Raw genomic sequence first — 22,310 nt, forward strand, 5'->3', positions numbered from 1 at the left:
TAGAACTAAAATCGTTCTAAGTTCCTGCGGTGCGAACACGCCAAAAAGGGGGTACTTTCTCCAACAGTTCTAAGAACTATGAAAAGTTCCTCCGGTGCGAAAGCGCCTAACCATGTTCCAACATTCGGTGAAAAAATAAATGATTTCTTTTTAATTTACTGATTTTTGCAAGATAAAATTAGAAGGGAGTGCGACCAAACCACCACTTCTTTTAAAGGAAAAAAATAATAATACTGCCCCAAAACCTTCATGCGCTGCCTGAGAAGAGAGAGAGCTGGAGAGCTGAGAAAAATCCAATCCCAACACCAATCCGTTAATCCCAGTGTCAACTAACACATCTCTTAATCTGACACTGGTGACAGCTCTGCCCGGCCCTGAGATCTCTCTAAACCAAACAATGATCCAGGCAATATGCATTTGAAAAACTCATATTCTTCTATCCTTTTCTCTCTTTGACAATTACATGGGGTAATGTGTCTGTTTCCAAAGGCCACCAGAGGGCATCCTCTTCTGGTGGTTGGCTCCCCATTGATTCTTTGTTCTCTCTGCATCTCTGACTCCAGATGTCACAGTTTATAGTGAGATGAAACATGGCCTACAAGACCTGGAGGTCCAACTGTTAAAAGTTTGTGTCTTTCTATCTTGTCTCCAGTCTACATACATTTTTCCCCATGTGTTCCTCTGCGTATCGTTTCTAATCTAGCTGGGCTGTTTCTCTGGTAGCTCACTCTTATCTCCACATCTGGGTTCCTTTTCTGTCTATCTCATCCATGACTGTGAAACCTTTATGTTGATTCCAGTGTGTGGTCCCTAGATTCAGAATGAGCTACATTCTCTCTTTTGTTCTCTCCTATTTGTGTGTCTATGGCATGTATGTTACGTGTGTGTTTCTCTCAAGTCTTCTTGGCACCTTGACGTTGCTTCTGCTTGCGGAGGTGAGCCTCGATCTCGTGGCGGAAGAGCAGCATGCCCAGCTGGCCGTGAGACGCCTCGTTCATGGCTTTGGATTGCATGCACATCTTATACTGCTCCGGTGGCAGCTCGTCCGCGCAGTGCTTCTCGTGCCACAGGTGGAACAACCCGCGAGAGGGAGCCCGCACCACCAGAAGGTTACTGTGAAGGTACTTTCTGTAGAGGTGAACATCTTCTCCGCCCCAGCCTTTAATGTCCACATCAAAGCCACCTGGTCACGCAAAGAATAAGGGTATTACTTATGTCCCTTCAAGTACACTTCCCCTGAGAGGATGACATTACAGTGTTTGTATGCTGCATCAGCCACTTTAGAGACACTATGTTCCTAATGGGAGATGAAAAGTATTTGACACCATCCGATCTCTCTGTTTTTGTGTCTGACCAGTTGTCATGTAACCCATAGTGCATACCTAATTTCTCTTGCATTGCCACTTTATGGGAGAGACAGTATATCAAGATAAAAACGAGTCTGAACACATCTGAGCTGGAGAGAGTTTTTTGTTTACCTCAGTCTTTCTGAGTCATTCTGGGCAAACTGGTGTGCCGTAGGATGAAAGGGATTTGTTTATTTGTGTGGTATGACACTCTGTGTACTCTCCCTTCATAATGACGATTACAATATGCTCTTCAGACTTCAGAAAAGGAACAAACAGTAAAACACCAGATGCTGCAATATTTCTTCCTCTTTTGGTTTGTTTGTTCATGTGTTGTTGGAAAGATGTTAGAAAACCTCACAAATATCAGATGGAAAATACAAACATTTTTCTGTTCATAGATATTAAACAAATACTTGAAGATCATATTGACTTTTCCTAATGGAGAGTTTTAATGTCTGATAATGGAGGTTTGCTAGGAAACGCAATTAAGCTATGATCATGACTGGCCTAGTGAACAGAAAGCACTGCAGACCCTGCAGAGAGAACAAACTCACTTCTCAACAGATACGATCTCAGTCAGCCGTAATGTCTTCATCATACATGCAAGAACAGGTAAAACAGATGTTGTGTCATGACTATGCCATAGACCAAACAGGCTAGTTGGTTCAGTGTTGTGCTTGATGAAATGATAGGAACTTGGTCTCTGTAGCATGTGATGTTTGTACTGCAGCAGAGAGTCGGTGATAACACAGTTCAGGGAGTAGGTGATAACTCCGATCAGAGTGCACTCACATTTTGCTCTCTTCTCCGGCCCATTTTATAGCCTCTGAGATCACCTCACAACCTCCACACCAGTGGAAAAACATCTCTCACTACTATTGAGCTTTACCGGCACAGCGGTTACCAAAGTCAACAGTCCGCGGCCGAAGAAGAATTGTTTCACAGAGCAATTGGAATGGCCTCTGCAAGTTATAGATTATGACTGCGAGTAAAGACTTACCTATATTGATGAAATCTGATCTGTATTGACATGTCATTCCAAAACCAAAATCTCTCCAGAACCCAGTGTCTTTTTTAATGACCTTTTGAAACACACACACACACACACACACACACACACACACACACACACACACACACAAAGATAAATAAGCTCATCTGAAACCGCAATTTTGAATCATTGAACTGTGTGGAGATCCACTTAAACTAGATCCTGATCAATAGCACTGTTCTTTATCTCTATCACTCCTTCAGAAAAGGAATGCTGTGCACTGCATTTTTTTTAATCATTACACTAACTTAATCAAATATAATGCAGAAGGTAATCACATTAGGCTTGATAAACGGTTGTAATCTGGTTATGAAAATGAGAAGCATTACCAGTTGCTGCTCTATAGGGGGGATATGGTCGTGAGCGCCATAGATTACCGCCGGGTTGTATTGGCTGAAGAGAACGGGATAAAACACCTTCTTGCCTGACAGAGAAAAAAAAAAAACCACACGAACATGATTAACTCCTCCGCAAGGCAAATCAAAGCTCAACCGCTCCGTTATTACCTCAATCACTCACTGTGCTAATCACTTCAGCAGAACTCCTGTTCTGACCTTTTGAGAATAATTTAAACCACTGGTGCAACTTTGCTTTTAATGCGTTTCAGAGGGTGTGTTGTGTCTGCTGTATACTGAAAAAAGAAAATGTTTTAAAACCTTAAAAGCATAAATCATGAATGTTAGGAGCTACAAAATTTGAAAGAGAACATTTTCAGATCACTCTCTCTCATTTACCCGCTTACACGCAATTGTTCACATCACAAAACGCAACCATCACATACTCAGCACTCACTCACAGATACTGTGTCTGTAACGCGTCTATAATTGGTTCCTAGTATTTGGCCTGGTTCAGCAGTCCCTCACCTGGCTGAGCGTTCAGCCGACAGGTGTTGAGGAAGTCGGCAGTGAAGAATATGTCCACGTCACAGAAGAACAGCAGGACGTTCCCACCCTTCCAGGCACGGGCACCCACATCCAGCCCACGGCCACGGGAGAACTCCTCGTTCAGCTGAATCAGTGTAAAATTGCGGAAATTCATCTCCCTGTCCAACAGGAATAAAAGAGAGGGGAGGGTTTGTGTCTGACAAAATTGTTCAGTCAGTCAGAAATTATTTTCGCAGTATATTTAGATCGCAGTTACATAACAACTGGCAGCACCTCACAGCAATATTGGACAGCATTAGTAACAGAAAACGGGTGACATCTTAAAGGGTAAACATCCATAATCGGAAGCTGGCCCGTCAGTTAGGGGGGTAATTAGCTAGGCAATTAATAGGAACTATCTCACAGTTTCAAATGTCGAGAGACAGCAGCTGGGGCCTGTCACTTTGAGTAAAAGGGCAACAGACGTAGAGAGAGAGAGAGAGAGAGAGAGAGAGAGAGAGAGTGTTTTGCTTTTTAGCTAATGCATGTTTATCTCTTCTGCAAATGAAACGTCCACTCTATTTTTTTGGAGAACGAGCTCAAAAAAAAAAAAAAGGAACACGTCACTGGCATGTCTCTGTGTGAAGTTCAACACACGTCTCTACATCTCTCTATACCACAGCCCACATCTGCCCAATGAGGGAGTGACTGTTATTTGTGTAACTGCTGTGTGAGTTATAGCGAGTACGGAGGACTTCTACGCCAGTTCAGGAGAAAGTAGCTCCACAACACTGAGGGGGAGAGACAGTATGAGCACTTCATGAGAGCCGACAAAGACTGTAACACCTGCCAAAAGCAATATGCACTCAGCTCTCTGCAGAACATATCAGCTCTGTCAGATGTACACTAACCCACATACACATAACACACACAGATACAGTTAGTGTTACTATGCGGAATGCAGAAATGCATGCAAAAGTCCCACTCACTGACTGATACAAAGAAACGCTGCACGCTGCACATCATCTACACATATAAAAAACAACAAGGGGAAAGTTATTAAGTTTTCATGCAATGGAACAAGAGCATACCCAGCACATACAATAATATCCAATAGTCATACCCAATAAACATTAATTATGCAGTACATTGTAACCACTGGGTATTGCCAGGGAACAGATCACACGTTAGTGTCCTTTGTAAGGAAAGTATTTTCAGACTAACAGACTGAGAAACACCTGAAGGGCAAATTCACCCCTTTTGACATATGGGCTCATTACAACCTTTACCTCAGCTTTTAGTAGCTACCATACACTGTTTATACATCCAGTCCTTTTTAAATCTTTTTATATTTTTCACCAAAAAAATGCTTACTCTCCATTACTATGCATTACAAAGACTCTGATGTCAAATTTCAAAAACCAAATGTCAGATTTGGGTTTGTTTTTTTTTTGATGTCATGCAAAATGGATGAAAAGCTGAAAAGCTTGCTATCAAGCACAGCTGAAGTAAATTGAAACACATTTTCTAGGTCTGCTCTCTAAATGACTGTTCTAAATTCCTAATCAAGTTGCAACTCTAACTTGTGCAAACTTTCTCCATCCTGAAGAGGGTGCTTATGAGTGGAGCTGTAAAAACAGGACAGCAACCCCAGTCTACAGCAACCAACCCATATCCCTATCATTAGATATCTTTACTGAGGGGAGGAGTTTCCTCCCCCAAGGGAAGCCTTGTATGAAAATATATACAGACCCTGTTGCTTTGATTTCAAATTAAAAAAAAAAAAAAAAATTCTCATTGGTCTAGATTCAAAAGAGACATGTTGCCCTTTGAACCAACTATCACTCTTACACACCATTCTATTCTAGACAATAAAAAAATGTAGTTTTTGCAATTTTCCACCTCTAAAAACTAAAAACAAAGACCTTTCTAAAAAAAAAAAAGATTCCTGTACTGACATAGATATCCCGCTAGTCTAAATAATATTTTCTTTGGGCTCAATCTGTTTTCACAGACACAGATTCTTAGTGCATGAAAATATTGTTTGTTTGGCTCAGGGAAGTTGTTTCACAGCGGATAAATCCCTTTCGGACTGCTAATTCTTCACAATAAGCTGCGTGAAATGCGCATGGTACAGCAATCAGGGCGGATTTACAACAGTTAGAAGCGTAACGGGATTTTATTTAAATCACATCATTTGAAAGAGTTTAGGATTTAGGTTGGAGTGTTTTCAGAATGTGCACGATTTAATTTGCCAAAACACACTCCTCCAAGAATTTCCTTTTTTTCGCGATACCGGTTTGTTCTCCAGGGCTGGAAGCTGTCTGGGACATGCTCTTTTTCTTTAGTTTAGTTTATTCATTCCTTTTCTTTCCCTGCAGTAGACGTGGGCTGTTTTGCTACAACACAATGAGATACAGCAACAGGCAGCTTACAGTTTGCAACTTACGCATGCCTACTCATTCACATACATATACCCACACACCATCCGGGAGGTAATGAGTGGCCCGAAACCAGACCTGAGCGATCCAGCTCTCAGCACTCCATGGGAATAGGCAGGTACTGGAGCCTTGCCGTCTGAGGACTTGCTGTCTGCTTTGTAGATTTCCATACTTAACTCTTAAACCCACCTATTTTCAATGGCAAAAATTCATCGACTTAGTATACTTTATTCATCTACCATAAAAATGACTTTGATTCTGCCTTACACAACCAAACCAAAGTGTATAATATCCTGCTGTCAGTGTGTAATATCCTCCCTCATATCCTGTTCAGTCAGTGGCGACTTACTGGCTATAACATTTTGAGGCTAGTCTATCAACAACGTTACATTTTGATTTGATGTCTCAGAAGGGACATTTTGTTTTCGTCATGATATTTCCGCAAGGCCTATGTGTATGAACATGTTTGCAGTGGATCAGTGTTCTGTGATCAAACTGGACAAGGTGCTGACTTGGCCTGTGTGCATAATAATAGCCACGCACACCATCTCCCCTGCACTCACTCTCAGATGGACACAAATTATTCATGTGTATTGATTCCTCTACCCGAGCGAACAGAAACATGTCTGCTCATCCAATGCTCTTTTCACATCAACAAAATTTTACCTTGTGTAGAATTTGAGCTCACATAATGTCAGCTATGTTTTAGTTATAATAACAGCTTATACTTGTATGTATATGTGCGTGCATGTGTGTGTGTGTGTGTGGGTGTGTGTGTGTGTGTGTGAGAGGGGTGACAATACAGAGTAGACCAGACTGGCTGAATGACCTCTGCATAGCCTGGAGACCTTTAATTGACTTTGGACAGCAGTGGCTGATGTGTGTGATGTTAGAACCCGATATTGATTACAAGGTATAATTTTCATATAAAAAGCCATTGCCGCATTCAGCTAAACTTTTTCCTGAAGTGCCCGGTCAGAGGACAGAGGAAAATTCAGGCACAGAAATAGGAACACAACACATGGGAACGTTTTGTGCCCATTCTAAGATCAGAGCCTGACGAAAATGACCGATTGGGACTCAGATAAAACGTTACACAAGCAGGACAATTACACAGTACTTCAGCTGATGTGTATCAGGGCAGGCAGGGCTCAGATTCTGTCCGTTTGCTGATCAGTGCATTTGATGCCGTGCGATGCCAATGACACTGAAATGTCATTCACTCTGATAAACATACTGCCCTACACAACGCACTTAAAAATGATCATTTTGGCATTGAACATCAAGAAACCTCTCAACAGCACTTCATTTTATGCCCCTTGAAATACAGGCAGTAAAAAAATTTAAAAAAAAAAAGAAAGAAAAAAAAGGCTATGTGTTATGCTTATGTCGAAGTAGATGTACATATACATTTATGTAAGCTTATGTCTGAATTTTCCAAACTTATTTCTGTTTCAGTGTCATGTTATGAAATTCATTGTGGATTACGCAGTGTCTTTCAACAGGAATGAGCCCTGTCTGCTGTTAATCAAGGATCTAGCTCGTTTTTAGAGATGAAAGAACATGATTGCCGCCCCCCTCCCCTTCTCAAATAAACTTTCCAAAAAATCCGACAGAAAAACAAAAGCAAAACAGCACTGTGGCCTCGCTACTGAGAGACAACTGGCCAGACAGACTGATTTGTAGACAGAAGTCTCTGGCTGTATTGTGTTGGACCTATTTTGAGTGGAAACTCATCAATCTCTTTCCTGTTAGAGGATGAAGAGAAATAAGATACTCACAAAGGGGCACGGAACATCCCACGAGGCCATGGCAATGTGCCAGACAATCATTACCTCTTTTACCAAGTCATGCCCATCTCAACTCTCAACATGACTAGAAGTGTTCTGACTTTTTTTTTCTCAAGGACAACAGCTCAGTGTAACTCCTCATGCGGTCAGCATTGACCTGAGGCATGCAATTATCGACATCAGCAAAGGCCAGCGTGTGCGCGCGCGCGTGTGTGTGTGTGTGTGAAGACTGGCGCACTGGCATATTATTCACACACTGTGTTTGAGTCTATGTGTGTGTGTCTCACTGTTATGAATGGTCTGAAAGGATAAACTTTAAAAAAAAACTCACTAGAATATTGACTATTTTTGTTTGTAGATATTTGCCTTTGCTCTACATCTAATCCTTTATTCATGAAGCCAACTTTCAGCACTGGAATGTACACATGAACACTAGCTGAAGTTTCCTTTAAGTTTCGGTATTCTACTTGATGTATACATAAAAGCAAATTATTCATGCGGAGAATGATAAAACTTTCAAAATGTGCAGCTTTTCCATCTAGTGACGACCGGCAGAGTGGTAGAGCCCTGTGAAAAACCCATGCTGTCTCTTTATGAATATGTCTTGCACTCTTAACATTCCGGAAACTGCTCTGGTGCACTGAATTGGATTAGGAGGAGTATAGAACCTATTTTCTGTTCTTCAGCGGTTTGGCAAATCTGAATCTTATCTGTTTTTCAGCTCAGCAATGTGTATCAGACATCTCCTTCCAGCCCACACACACTTACTGACCTGGATGTGTTCTCCAAGATTCCTCTGACTTCATCCATCTGATCTCGGCCAAAGTACACCACGGTGAGGTGTACCCGCCCATCCTGCTTCACACACACCTCCCTGCAAGAGTAAAGCAACACACACTGAAATAAACACACACGCGCACACACACACATATCAGTCTCTTTTTCTCAACCACCACAGAAGAAAACATTAGGGTAACAAACAGGGCTGTCAAAACGTTACAAAATGGCAGAAAGAATCATGACAGAAAGATGCTAAACCTTGATGTGCGCACTGATCATTCTTCATCTTTATGACTGAAGAGATCCGTGCCTTATTGTCAACATCACAGAGACTCTTATGCAGAACGGTTGTGTGTAGACTGTCAGCCGTGCAGCCGCCTTGCTGTGAATAAACTTTGGCTCTAGACAAAACTGAAGTGGATCTACATACAGAGAGAGACTACAGCCCAGTGTGAAATTCCAGCTCCTTGATGCAAACACATTCTGATGGAAACATGCCAAATGTATCAGGCTGCTGCTGATAATGTTTTCTTTTTTCTTTAATAAAATCTAACTAAATCTAACTAAAACCAGCTCGTTCTCCACAGGATCAAATAGCAAGGACAAACTAAGTGAAGAATCTGAATCATCTCTGTGCTGCGGCATAGTTTTCTGATACTCATCCAGACTCCACAGCTTTGATGCAACCTGTTTCGGGTGTCTGCCAGAGCCTTTGAGTCATAACATATGTGTCCTTCAGACAGTTTTCAACAAAACTCCAGACAGAGCTTTCAAGTAGGAAATCCATGCAAAAAGGCAAATAATTATATAATCAGGCGAGACATTTCCTGTTCTCATTTTCACACATTATATCCTTTCATATTCAGCATCCAGTTGCTGTTATAACAGGGTGGACGGTATTACTCGGGAGTTCTGCAGTCTTTATGTTTGAGACTGTGTGTATGAATGCATGTGTGTTCACTTCATCTACAGACCAGGCAAACAGATTTTTATTGCATAATTCATCTATTTGAGGAGGTTTTTTTTTTTTTTTTTGAAATCCCCATCCAGTTCATTCTCCTCAGGATCATAATGCACATGGTGAACACATCTCTCCTCCACAACACCTTAAATATGTATGAACCTAAAGTTGTTTGCTCAGCTTCACAGGAAACCTCTGCATGACACACACACACACACACACACACACACACACACACACACGCACACACACGCACTCACGCACACACTCACACACACACACACACACACACACCAATACTCCATAACAGACCCCTTTAATGACCTCTTGCTTATTTATATACACTTAAACAAGGCCTCTGTGCAGCAAGCAGAGAAAACACAAACATTCATGAACAGTCAGAATTATGAAAGTCAGATACATGTCAGATACAGAGTCAGATACAGAGTCATGCTGTTTGGCAGAGATGCATCATCTGAAATGCCTCTCCTCTCCTGATTGTGAGCGAGGACGTTTGTTTGTTACCTGAAGTTGTTCATGAACTGTCTGAATTTGTCAGCTCTCTGAGACAGGGGAACCACAATGTTGATGGGCGTGGCAGCTGTGTCCACTCTCTCGTTCTTCACCTTCATGAGCGGTCCAAACGGACGGAACAGCACCAACCTCCTGAACTCCTGTTTCTGTTCCCCTCTGAACGTCAGCTCATACAGCGTGCCTTTGTCCTTCTCTGTCCGAGCAATGCCTGCCAGGAGAGTGTACACGCGCACAAACGCGCACACACACACACACACACACACACACACACACACACGCACACACACGCACAAAAACACACACAGACACACCACACAGACACACACGCACACATTTATATATGGTAAACACATATCCACAAAAAAAGAGAAATGCTTGAATGTTTCATGCAAATGCAGACAGTAACACAATGACTTTGACACGGAAACTACATGTAAAAAAAACACACACGCGTACAATAAAACACTGTCATGTCCTTGCTGCCAATCTCATCTGGATCCACCTATCAGCATTCATCTTCTCCCGCCCTGCAGATTACTGGATCGTTGGACTGGTCAATGAATGATTACTAACCACTGCTCCATGTAATCAAGCCTCATTGTCTCAGTGCATTTAGTGTCTCTGTGCATCCTGTTTGCCATCCTTACCCTTGTGAGGCCTCCCATTTCCATGGAGTTTCTGGGTCGTATCATATCTGTTCCCATCTGACTCCTTGTGTTATGTCCTCTGCTTATGTTACCTTGTTCTTCTATTGTCTCCAATACTCCTCTTTACCCTGATTATTGTTGAATCTTTGCCTGTACATTGGGTGATGTTTTTTCCCAACTCTCTCAATGGTAAATTCAGGAGCTCCAGATGTAGGCAGGGGGTGCTAGAACATTTAAGGCCAGGGTAGGGGCAGTATCATAGGCTTCATCTCATTGACTCCTGGGCCTGTGCCCATGGAGGCAGCTGGAAATTGGTCACAGTTGAGGACCATGCTTCACAATATTTCTACATGAGGTAACTCCTCAAAGCCGTGCAGTGGAGTAACCTGTCACCAGGCCAGTATCTGTTGAAATGTCCATTGTCTGGGCTCAGCAGAATCAACACTCTACCAGGGATAATCATAGGCTTATTACAGATACAATGCTTCTGGAGCAAAGAACAAAAATTTAGCGCTTACATAAGCTCTGTCTTACCAGGGGAATACTCTATATGTTCACGCTCTTCTCCAGTGTAATAATTTCAAAGAAGAGAAGACCAAACAAAAATCTGTGTAAGTTTAGAACTTGTCTCAGTTTGGTAGTTATTTGACCATTTTCTCCAGAGACGAGAGCACACTCTTTCTCCAGCGATGATAATACACTCTTGTACCATTAACAAAAGCTTGAGTCAGAGAAAGTAATTTAATGCCTACAGTCACTGGCAAAAAGACCTTGAATACAAAGCCAAAACAGAGAAAATCACAGTGAGGATCTTCATACGCTCATTATTGTCTCAACAGTGGAGCAACAGCTAATGAGACATCAGAGAAAAGAGGCATCTTATTCATGAGCCCCTAACAAATTTCATCTCTCCTCTAAATTATATGTACATCATCTATCAGAACACAACTTTACTGGGTGAACTGATTGAACTCTAATGGCTAAAATCAAAGCTTGACCGGAGAACTCGGATCAGCAACCATTTGAAAAAAAGATAAAAGATGAAATAAGAAAGTAATGACTGGAGAGTAGGGCTTAATGAATTTTCTTCTTTGTCTGTGGTTTGTATGTAATGCAAACTTTGCTAATGTATGTTTTTATGTTTTGTGTAAAAACAGAACATAGTGTGTTTTCGTGTATGAATGGGTTTGTGTGCATGTGGGTTTGTGCTTGCATGCATGTGTGCGTGCGTGCGTATGTGTGTGTGTGTGTCTGGGTTTGTGAAAGTATGTGTGTGTGCAATAACCAATGCATGCAGCAAAAGAACTAAGACATGAACAGTGGGCTCAGATAATACCCAGTCTCACTTCCTGTGATATGAAGTTCTCTTACCCCAGAGACTGGGTGTGAAGAGAATCTTCAGCATAAGTAGTTGTAGCAGATATTCACTTCAAATCTGCTTGTTTGCTTACCAGCCATTTTGGCTCTGTCGATTTAAGTAGGCCAATCTACGATTTAACTGCCTGGGTTTTTAGAGCATTGCTTCAAAAACAGTTTAGAACAATGTTTTAAAGGCTCTCCTTGTTTTGCCATTCTCTCTATTAGTGGAACAGCTGGATCAGTTAATGCTGGCTGTGCACTTATTTGAAAAACAATGTCTTTCAAGATGGTAGACAGCACACAGATTAAACCACTACCAACAGACTGAGAACTACTCACAAAATCTGCTTTGTTCATGTGAACGAATCAAGCACTTATTAAATTATACAATCAGTTCACAAAACTGAGGAGAGTTTCACTCCTAATTACAGAGGCATGGTGATTCATCTGGGGTCTAATATGAAGTAGCTGTATTCAAGCCAGTCTCTCTCCTAACTTTCATGACTTCTGTCCTATACCCTTTAAGTTCCGCTATAACAAACTGCCTTTATGAACACTTCATGTTAAGAATCTGGGGCATTTTCTGTCTTACACGTTCAAACCTCAAAACCATATTGTGATGTGTAACAAGGGGAGCCTGGTAAAGATGTCTTCACCATTTGTTGCATGTCTTGACCATTTGTTACAGCTATGTTCATTTCCGCTATTTCGCTTTTAAGCGGGAAGACTTGGAATGTGACGCATTGTGAAGTGGTTTGTGCACTTTTCAGGTTGACAGGGGGATGAATCACTGGTTTCCTACAAAACTGTTGACCTTTGAGAGCTGTCCTTCTGGCGAGTGGGAGAGATGACACAGGGGCTAAATAAAAAGCAGCTGTGCTATTTTCCTACCTTACATACGCACAGTCACCTCATCACAGGATTTCCTAGTCAGAGCACCACTCACAGGATGTAATATCATTGTTTCACTAAGAAACAACAGCTTGGCTCCAAATATGCTTCAAAACAAACACAGAAAACGTGTCTCTGCCATCAATGGATTTTCTTCTCAACGCATTTATATCATGAAACTAATGAGATATTAATATCCAAATCCCAACTGGAAATCCTTCTGTAGAGAGGCAGCAGGATGTAGACATCTTGCTCAAATCCAAAACAGCCACACCCGAAAAGTTCCACGGTAGTTTAATCAGGTGTGAAAGAGAGACTCCTCTTCTGCTTTTTACTGGTGCTGTCTGTTCTATAAACAAGGTCGAGTTACAGGTGCCCACGCAACTTTTTGTGTTTTTGTTTCAAAAACTCAACCGTCAACAGAGAGCTCAGGTCACTCTTTCTTATCTTTGTATGACAGACACGAACATGTTGACAATCCAAGTAGGGACAGGAACATATTTTGCCACTAGGGCCATGAGAATCGAGTAAGAAAAAAAAAATCAGCAAAACCAATGAAAGTGACTGACATCGGCACACTCACCCTCGATGAAGTCAGACGGGGCGTAGACCTTGCTGGCTGTGGATTTGTCTCCTCTGTCACGGGGTGCGTTCAGGGCCTGCAGGGCACTCTCCACCACCTCACCCAGTTCATCACGTCTGTCCTTACGCACCGGCTTCTCCTCCGGATGCCGTGTTAGCCCCATCTCCAACTGATAGACACGCTGCAGAGTGAAGCTCTCAAAGGGCACAACCGCGTACTCGCTGGGGAGACGCACGCCCGCCTGCACCTCTGCCCTCCCCAGCTGGCTACGGAGGAATTCCTGCAGGTCTGCGTGGTTGCGTTCGGCTCCTTCCTCACCTCCGGGTAAAGCCCCCGTTTTGTCGGCCGCTTCAGCCCGTTCCAAAGAGTCCTGAACGCCCTTGAGCTGCTCGCTGCGCTCCTGTAGCGCCTCCTTCAGTTGGGCTATCTGCCTCTTTAGGCTGGCAATGTGCTGACGGTGCTGCTCCTCCCGCTCCTGCAGGAGAGCATGGTAGCCTTCTCGCCCCGCTGGCCCGCTGGGAGCCCCTCCCGCCCCACCCGGGCCACTCGATCCCACCACACCTCCTCCTCCCACCCCTCCGCCACCTCCACCTCCACCCCCTCCACTAGCCCGGGGCAGCGGATTGCCCACAAGAGAGTCTTCATTGTGAGGGCCGCAGGTTATGACGTAGAGGAGAGAGAGAGAGCAACACAGAACCACCAGCATGGCTCCAACACGGGACAGCCGTGCCAGAAGACCCCTACGCGGCATCATCTCACTGAGCTGCTCACTGAACGGCACCGAGACGTCCAGAGATGTTTAAAGAACCGTAGCCATTAACAGAAGGACGGGCATCAACAGGAGCAAAGGTTTGTATACAGGACAAGGATTTTAACCACCACATTTATCGAGGCTGTTTTCAACATGAAGATGGAATAAAGGATGCTATTATTTGTACACTATTTGTGTTCTACTAATGCATTTACAAGAGTTATGTACACAATGCAGTCTTTGTTTAAATTTAAGAGCAAATCCGTTTTTGAGTGTATGTCCTCATATTACCCTTCTCCAAGCACTAAGACAGAGTTCCTCACTCTCAAGTTTTTCACGCTGCACTAGCAACTAAGTCTTGTCACCCTGGGACCAGTTAACCTCTTGTCCAGTCACTGGTACCACTGGCCTTTTAAGGAGTGAGTAATGGCAAAGCTCTGCTCAGCTACAAATGTTCATTCTTCTCAGCTGCTGCATTACAAGGCCCTTACAGAATGTCTGGAAAGAATCTTCATCCTCTCCGTTAGACTCATGTTTGATGATGACATATTAGCACTGAAAAAACAGACAGTGAAATAAATAATACAAGTCTTTGGAGACGCCCTCCGGATTGAATGTGTCCACTTGTTGGTTCAAATTAAAATCATAGACTACATCACATTTTTTCTTCATTTTGCTTGCGACTGAAAACAGCATCTGATATTGACTGAGTTGAAGGAAGCTTGTTCTTGTCAATTCCATCTGGTGGATTTTATCGCAACACTTCACAGACACCTCTCTTCCTTTTCAAACTCCTCTGCATGCCTCATAACCAATGGAATCTAATCTTCATCAGTGTATCTACAGAAAGAGAGACAGACAGACATAGTCAAAGATGGATGGATATTACCATGCTCATTATGAGATGTAGCTGTAAAAACCAGTGGCTTCCAAAGATTGGCAGAATTCACAGAGAAAGGTCTCAGATGGTACAGTTATAGTCCACTGTTTCAAATTTCAGTCGGCATGATTGACAGCTTTACGTTGTAACAACAGTTTAACAATGGCAAAAAAAAAAAAAAATGAAGAGGCTATAGTTAACGTAAAGCATATGAGGCCATCGAGTTCAAATATGTTTACCTAATCAGAAAACACACTATGCTTGTTTTGCTGTGACCCAAAAGTCTTGATTTAAACCCAGAGTGGCCAAGAAAAGCATTCCGAAGAGGCTTCCTCAAGAACACTGTTGCCGCTGATGTGTGAAAATAAGAGTTCAGTGCTAAAAGCAGCCTTATGTGAACATGTCTCACTCGTCTCACTGCGGAAGAACAACCTCACTGTAGTCTAAGCAAACACATAGGCAAGAGGCAAACCATTCACTCACACACACACACACACACACACACACTCAAGCACACACAAACTCCATAGACATACACAAAGAGCAAGAGAGGGAGGCAGGAGAGTTCCAAAAATTTGTGTGTGTATGCGTGTGTGTGTGTGTGTGTGTGTCTGTTGACTCACCACACAATTAGCTCTTTTATAGGCTTGAGGGAGGCTGGTTTTAATGAAAGGATTAGTTATGTCAGCAGTGAATACTGGACTGTATCACGGAGGCCTGGCCAGAGCCCAGCTCTGAGGTAGGGATGTCTGTTTGTCTGGCGTTGGCACTTACTCACCCCAACCAAGCAGGCTCAACCAGCAACTCATATCAGTATTCTCACACTCCCAGGAGCACATCTGGAGGGGAGAAATGTTTGATGAACAATTCTTTGGAAGATCTAGAAATAGTCTGCATAAAAGCAATATTTCCTGTTCTCACACTGAGCATGATGAAGGTTCATTTTCAGCTTTTGCCTCAAGGCGCTCTCTCTCTTTCTCTCTCTCTCTCTTCCTCTCTCTCTCTCTATCTGTCTTACTCACTCACTGTCTCTCTCTTCCTCTTTCTCTCTCTCCCTCTCTATTCCTCTCTCTCTCTCTCTGTCTTACTCACTCACTGTCTCTCTCTCCCTCTCCCCCCCCCCCTTTTTCTCTCTCTTTCTCTCTCTCCTTCTCTCTCTCACTCTCTCACTGTCTCTGCCTAATCTATGAGATCACACCATGTTGAGGGAAAAAGATACCTCATATCATGACACAGTGTACCAATGCGCTCACATCTCCTCTGTCCTGCCCATACAACCACAGTGGAGACCTGCCACCCATTCATACTGCACACCATGGCTCACAATGCCAAGCTTAGGAGGGAGGAAATGAGAGCTCAGATACTTGACTCGCAACCAAACCATGGACTTACAAAAGTCATTCACAGAGGAGAATTTGTAGTAGATGCTAACTCACTGCTCTCTCTGCCACAGAACTATCTGCCTTAAGGCACATTTGTCATGATATCCTTCGCAACTTCACAGTACATCTCTGTCATACTATCACTCAAATTAATGTTTACACATTTGGTACACCTGGTAGCATACTAAACAATGTGGCATTTCAGAGTTGATAGGTTACAATGAACAGACTGACAAGAGAGAACAATTAGGGTTTTCTGTGCCAGACACACTGGATTATCTCTATATTCATCTCTCATCTAGCATTAAATTATCTCAGTAATTAACTAATTTCCAATTTACTACAGAAAATGCCTGCCCCACTATGCTCTAATTAGACTAAAAACCTCAGCACGCATCAGTAATGTGTCTAATGTGCAAAGATTTATTTGTGCTGCTTTTTTCTTTCCTGAGATTCACATAAAAAGCTCAGGTCAGCACTTACAGTTGCTCTGCTACAATCAGCCACAGCAGAGCAGTTAGGAAATGATCTTTGGCAACTTACATTCTTAAGCAACGGTTGCTGACTACTTGCCCTGTTAGGTTTTCTGATGGGATTGTTTTGTGGGTTTAATTTGAGCTTTATGTTTGTACTGTGCATTTGCTTTTTGGAAAAGTGCTGGGTGAGATGAATTCATGTTGTTGTTGTTGTTGTTGTTTTTGTTGTTTTTCAGTGAGTTTTTCGCCAGCACTTCAACACAGGGAATGATCCATCTGTTGTATGAAAGTCATGGTTAAATCCACAGCAGTAAAACAGTAGAGAGGCATCAGAAGAAGCACCAGAAGCCTTGAGAAAAGAGTTCTTGAGAATGGGTTTGAGGAGATATAGTCAAGGTTAGCCCTGATTTTTCAAACAAAAGAATGTACTCCTTGATATCCATGGGCCTAATCTTGCTGATGTTTCTGGGGGGAAAGAAAAACACTGATAGGGCACCTGTTTCAAACACACAACCCTCCACCTCAGCCCAAAACAACATCAAATCATACATAAACACACACACACACACACGCACACACACACACACACACACACACACACACACACACACACACACACACACACACACACACACATGCTGTTCCTGATTATCATGGACTGTTGTAAAAGACAGGAACTGGAAGTCTCTGATGGAACAGAGCCCTCCTCTCTCATCTCTGAGTTTTTGCGTACGGTTTGAATAGAGCATCCACTCTCCCCCCTGCAAAAAAGGCTTCCTGTCTGCTGGGCATGCTGACAGAGAGGCCCTGTCCTAGTCTTTCTGAGGAACATTGTCAATAGGTTCAGTCATTCTACACGTTGCGCTGTCGGGCATAGGTTCGGATAAAGAACACAGAAAAATATAAGTCATTATCAGTCAACATTCTCAGATCTTGATCTGCGGCATTCCCTGTCCTGGGAGATATTCTCAGAACATGTCGCAGTGATGGAGCACTGCAGCTCTCTCCCCCTGAGAAAATGTCTCTTTGCAAGCCTATCACTGTCGCAAGCAGAAAAAAAAGGTTTGTGCACAGGGATTTAAGGTCAGTTAATGAGAAAACAACAGCTGAACAAAGGTACATAGACTCATGATAAAATTTCATCTCTCTCGTGTCCTCTCTCTCTCTCTCTCTCTCCATCTCTCTATCTCTCTCTCCATCTCTCTTTCTCACATGCTATGTCTATATGTGTGTGTGTGTGTGTGTGTGTGTGTGTGTGAGAAAGAGAGAGGAGACTGACTTTTTAACTAAAGGAGGTCCTATCTGGATCTCTGTCAAAAGTCCCATAAAGTGATGTGGTATCAGCTTAGTGGTTAGACTGGTTTGCATTCACTCATCCATATGGTGTTCACTTCGGAATGAGGAATGCCTCAAATAGCTCATAAGTCATGTGTGCACATAAATGCACATTCATATTCTTCAGTTTCCTTCACAGCACACGTGTATTACACAGACATCACAACTCCACAATTCACTGCTGTTCCAAGTCTGTTTGAATCACATGCAGCCATAAAGACACATAAGCAGTGACACAATCTTTCATGATCTGTTGCTTTTCCTCTGGTTTCTCCAGAGACAGGAGTCTCTGCTTCTCCCTCGGGGGGGAGAGGATGGCTGCTTTGAAGAGGAGCTGTCTGCACAGGGTAATTTTAAAGCCAAGGATATCCGGCCTGACACAGCAAGAGAGAGAGGCCACAGAGACACAGGCCACATCAGGCTCACAACTTTACTACTGTATAAGAGGGAGGACACAGGAAAAAAACAATCCAGGTGTTACATAGGCTTAGAGAGAGGGGGGGAAGAGAGAGAGAGAGAGAGAGAGAGAGAGAAAGAGGGGAAAAGAGAGAGAGAAAGAGAGAGAGAGAGAGAGAGAGAGAGAGAGAGAGAGAGAGAGAGAGAGAGAAAGGGCTCTTTGATGTCCTTCCGCCCCTCGGGTGATTCTCACTCCCCTTAATTAGACTGGAGCTCCTCATGCCAACCTCCAGATCCTACCAACCATCTGGCCTGGCTTTAAACACAACCAACCTTTAAAGAAACTTTGTCACCCTATCTGTTTTTAACGCACACTTTAACACTCTCAAATACTCCGATGCAAAAACCACCTCTGAAATGCAACTTACCCCTCAACAAAATCCATTACACAACCTGTCACTAAGAAGCAAACCTTTTGACCATACAATTTCTATCATTTGTCATTAAACATATACTATAAATATATACTACATACATTACTAAACATATATAACGTTACACCAAGAAACATCATAATACAGATACCATAATACAGGCATAACCACTGTTTTATGAGTAAGTGGTTTCAAATACCAAAACCAGAGCCTCAAATATCACCCTCAGTACTCTCTATAAAAATGACAGACAACACATCCATAAGAATCCCTTAGGACATGCTGAGCACATGAATTACAGGACAATGGATTTCATTCCTGACGGTCTCAGTGGGATGCATCCACCTATTACAGATCTATTCATGTTAACACTTAAAAAAAACCACACACACACAAAACACATTTATATGTACATAATTATCCCTGTGTTTGAATGATGAGTCTGAGAGAGAGTAAGATTTATGGAGCCATGGTTTCATACAGCCACACAGCCAAACTTCACCACTGTGAGTTATTCACTGACACAAAACACTGATTTCTTTGATTCCAAATATTCTTTTTATTCTTTATAACGTTAAAAATCGAACCAGATTTGTAAAACGCTCTCATTATCTCTTTTCCAGTAACTGTGCATGTGTACTTTTTGAAATTGCACCGCTGGGAAAGCATTGCTGAGAAATGTAATACACTTTCCAACAAATGGTGCGAGACTTTGGTCTCACTGAAACACTGACTTTTCGGAAAGCCAGATCATCCAGCAGCTATCCGAGCTGCTGAGTCCTGGCTAGACGCACACAGCCTGGACCTCTATACAGAAAAACAGCCAGTAAACTGACCATCTGCATTCATAACCTGATTTACGAGGTAAGGGATAATATACATGTGGCTGTGATGGTCTCCATAGTGAGGGCTGATTTGTCTTGGACCTGAGCTAGTCATAAACAAATTATGTCTGTGTCATATTATCCACTGTAGCAGGGATATGGCCTTGGGCCTCAGGGACAGGCTTAGCATATTGTAAATGGGAGAGGTGCAAGTCATGGTGTATCCATCAATCCGTGTATCAAAGCTTGTATATGGAGCCTGAACCAATGACATTATATAGCTTTAGTAATATATGGGCAAGTATTTTCTGTCATCACAAGAGAGGAGAATCTCTCATCACCATAGAAATGGCATGGCCAGGACACTTTATCACCATGGTGATCTCATCATCAGTGTTACACTGTGAAAGTGGCTCCACTTTGAGGAGAGAAGGACACCAGATTCACCCATGTCAGCAGGGTCACTATCTTTACTGAGGGGCAATACAGCCACAGCGTGGAACTATGTTCTTTAACTTCATGTGCTTGCACGACCAACTATGATTCTGTCACATGGTGTGTATAAAAGTCCTTGAATGGACACATATACACTGTGTCTGGTAGAACAGCAGGGGGCGCTTTGTGTTGAGTAACTTAAGTCTGAGAGCATCACAATTTAAACCAGGGTCTGACAAGTCTTCATACGGAGTTTAACATAACTGATTCCACCAAAACAGGTCCTAACTAGGCCCTGTGAGTGAGCTGTGTTAGTGGTGTTCTAGAAGTTTTGGATTCTGAGGAAGTAAAACATCTGAATCATTGTAGACGATATAGGGTGTTCTGAGGTAACTCTACACAAAGCCACTCTGCTTCTCTCTGAGACTGCTTAAATATGCAACAGAAAAAAAGCTCAAATGACAGCAGATGTCAGGCTTGCAATCAACTTTGAAATGGACAAAGTACAGACATAAAGAAAGAAAGAAAGAAAGAAAGAAAGAAAGAAAGAAAGAAAGAAAGAAAGAAAGAAAGAAAGAAAGAAAGAAAGAAAGAAAGAAAGAAAGAAAGAAGCATAGTCATGGCTCACACTTCATCATATATACTATTCAGATACATTAGACTGTGATAGTGTGTCCTTCTGAAAACCACAGTTTTCATGTTGTATATTTTGTCTCTATTTGTACTACAGTGTTACTGTGCTGCACTGCATCTTTCTGATTGCATGCAAACAGTGACATGATAGTCACAATGATAAATGAGCTGCCTACATGTCCCACTTACTCTTATCATTACTGTAGAGGAACCAAAAGCCTTTGTAATGACTCATGCAGAACTACTTCACTAAGAATGGTTTAATTACCACTGAAAAAAAGTCATTCAGTTCACACAACGATGCAATCATGAGGATATTAGCACTGGTTTGTTCAAAGCTGTGCTCTGACAGCAAATCTTGTGGCTTGAATCTATGAACCATGAGACAGAGAGAGAGAGAGAGAGAGAGAGAGAGAGAGATGTATGATGATATGATCTTCACCAAGTTGCAATGCCATGCCTAATGTCTATAGGTCTAGTGTTGCTCTGTTTTGTACAAAGTTGTCACCATCCTAGTCCAATTAACAATTGTAAATTGTAAAATCAACAATTATGAGTAACGTTTTACCCCGATCATGCACATATAGACTCTCACATAATCCCCTTCCAAGTCCCCTTTACAAGTGTAAACAAATGAAACAACTGATAATCTAAAAATCTAACAATAATCAAACCATGCCTCTCTCTCTCTCTCTCTCTCTCTCTCTCTCTCTCTCTCTGCTCATAGTTTTTCACAGACTAAAAGTCACGTCTTGTCATGAACTACTTGTAAATATACATTTACTCTCGTGAGGCACAAGTCCATGCTGCTTCGCTAAAATATGCGTGCTACTGTAGTCTTTACAGTGTGCACAATGTAGGCTACTTACCATCACCCAGAGAGATGTTCCATACTAAAAAGAAGAAACTCAAGGCATCCCACTGTTACATCTGCAGTGTGTTCTCTTAGCAGCTCTCTCAATTAAAACAATCTCCAAAGCGTTCTCCTGTCACGCACATCGGTCCACAGCCCGCTGTGGAACATGCGGTCGGTAAGGAAGAGAAGGGAAATAAACCAGTGAATGAGTGCGTGTTTTGGGCTTGGCGAAACAGGATCCTCGAGTATACCCCGCCCCAGCGCTCCCTCCGCCTCCAAGCGCACATAAAGGATGCGTTGTTTCCTGCAAATCAATCTTTTTATCTCAAAATACACTGAACAACTTCAGTAGAGTATTTCAATGAATTTCCGATTGGAAGTTATGGTATTTCCATCTTAACGTAGACATTAAGGCTCAGTGTTTATGAATTCGTTTACTTTCTGCTTTTGTCTTACTCGTTTTAAGAAACTGAGTAAAGAAATTACGCACCGACCATACTCATATGTTCCCTTAATCTTTCAATGAAAAGCAATAACTCTTTTAACGTTGCTTCGTTTCCTTGCGACTTACGCTCCAAAAAGAAAAAAAAAACGTGTGTCAAGACACATTCCTGTCCTGTTTCCTAGGCAATTTAGTATTCAGACACACGAATAAGAGA

General features: G+C 42.4%; 1 protein-coding gene across 4 annotated transcripts; it reads right to left on the bottom strand.

Annotated features, from left to right (window-relative positions):
* Nucleotides 1–792: 792 nt before the first annotated feature.
* Nucleotides 793–14,003, bottom strand: csgalnact1a (chondroitin sulfate N-acetylgalactosaminyltransferase 1a). Of its 4 annotated transcripts, none has more exons than XM_030769378.1 (8): nt 13,847–14,003; nt 13,250–13,756; nt 9,761–9,977; nt 8,263–8,368; nt 3,264–3,438; nt 2,730–2,824; nt 2,350–2,431; nt 793–1,183 (listed from the first exon to the last, which is right to left on the bottom strand). In XM_030769378.1, the coding sequence occupies exons 1-8, from the start codon at nt 14,001–14,003 to the stop codon at nt 894–896; spliced, it is 1,629 nt and encodes a 542-aa protein (XP_030625238.1). In that variant the 3' UTR covers nt 793–893. The 4 variants fall into 4 exon arrangements, with proteins under 4 accessions (XP_030625238.1, XP_030625240.1, XP_030625239.1 ...); XM_030769380.1 differs by having other exon boundaries at nt 3,264–3,442; nt 8,267–8,368; nt 13,250–13,744; nt 13,856–14,000; XM_030769379.1 differs by having other exon boundaries at nt 3,264–3,442; nt 8,267–8,368; nt 13,856–14,000.
* Nucleotides 14,004–22,310: the final 8,307 nt, after the last annotated feature.

This window comes from Chanos chanos, chromosome 3 (assembly GCF_902362185.1).
Source record: "Chanos chanos chromosome 3, fChaCha1.1, whole genome shotgun sequence".
NCBI classification, from domain to species: Eukaryota; Metazoa; Chordata; class Actinopteri; order Gonorynchiformes; family Chanidae; genus Chanos; species Chanos chanos.

Excerpts from the sequence above, each read along its gene's own strand:
- csgalnact1a (XM_030769377.1), bottom strand. The coding sequence starts at position 14,003 with ATGATGCCGCGTAGGGGTCTTCTGGCACGGCTGTCCCGTGTTGGAGCC. Across the intron at positions 9,978-13,249 it reads CCCGTCTGACTTCATCGAGG|GCATTGCTCGGACAGAGAAG; the intron begins GTGAGTGTGCCG and ends CTCTCCTGGCAG. Across the intron at positions 2,432-2,729 it reads CCCCTATAGAGCAGCAACTG|GTCATTAAAAAAGACACTGG; the intron begins GTAATGCTTCTC and ends GTGTTTCAAAAG.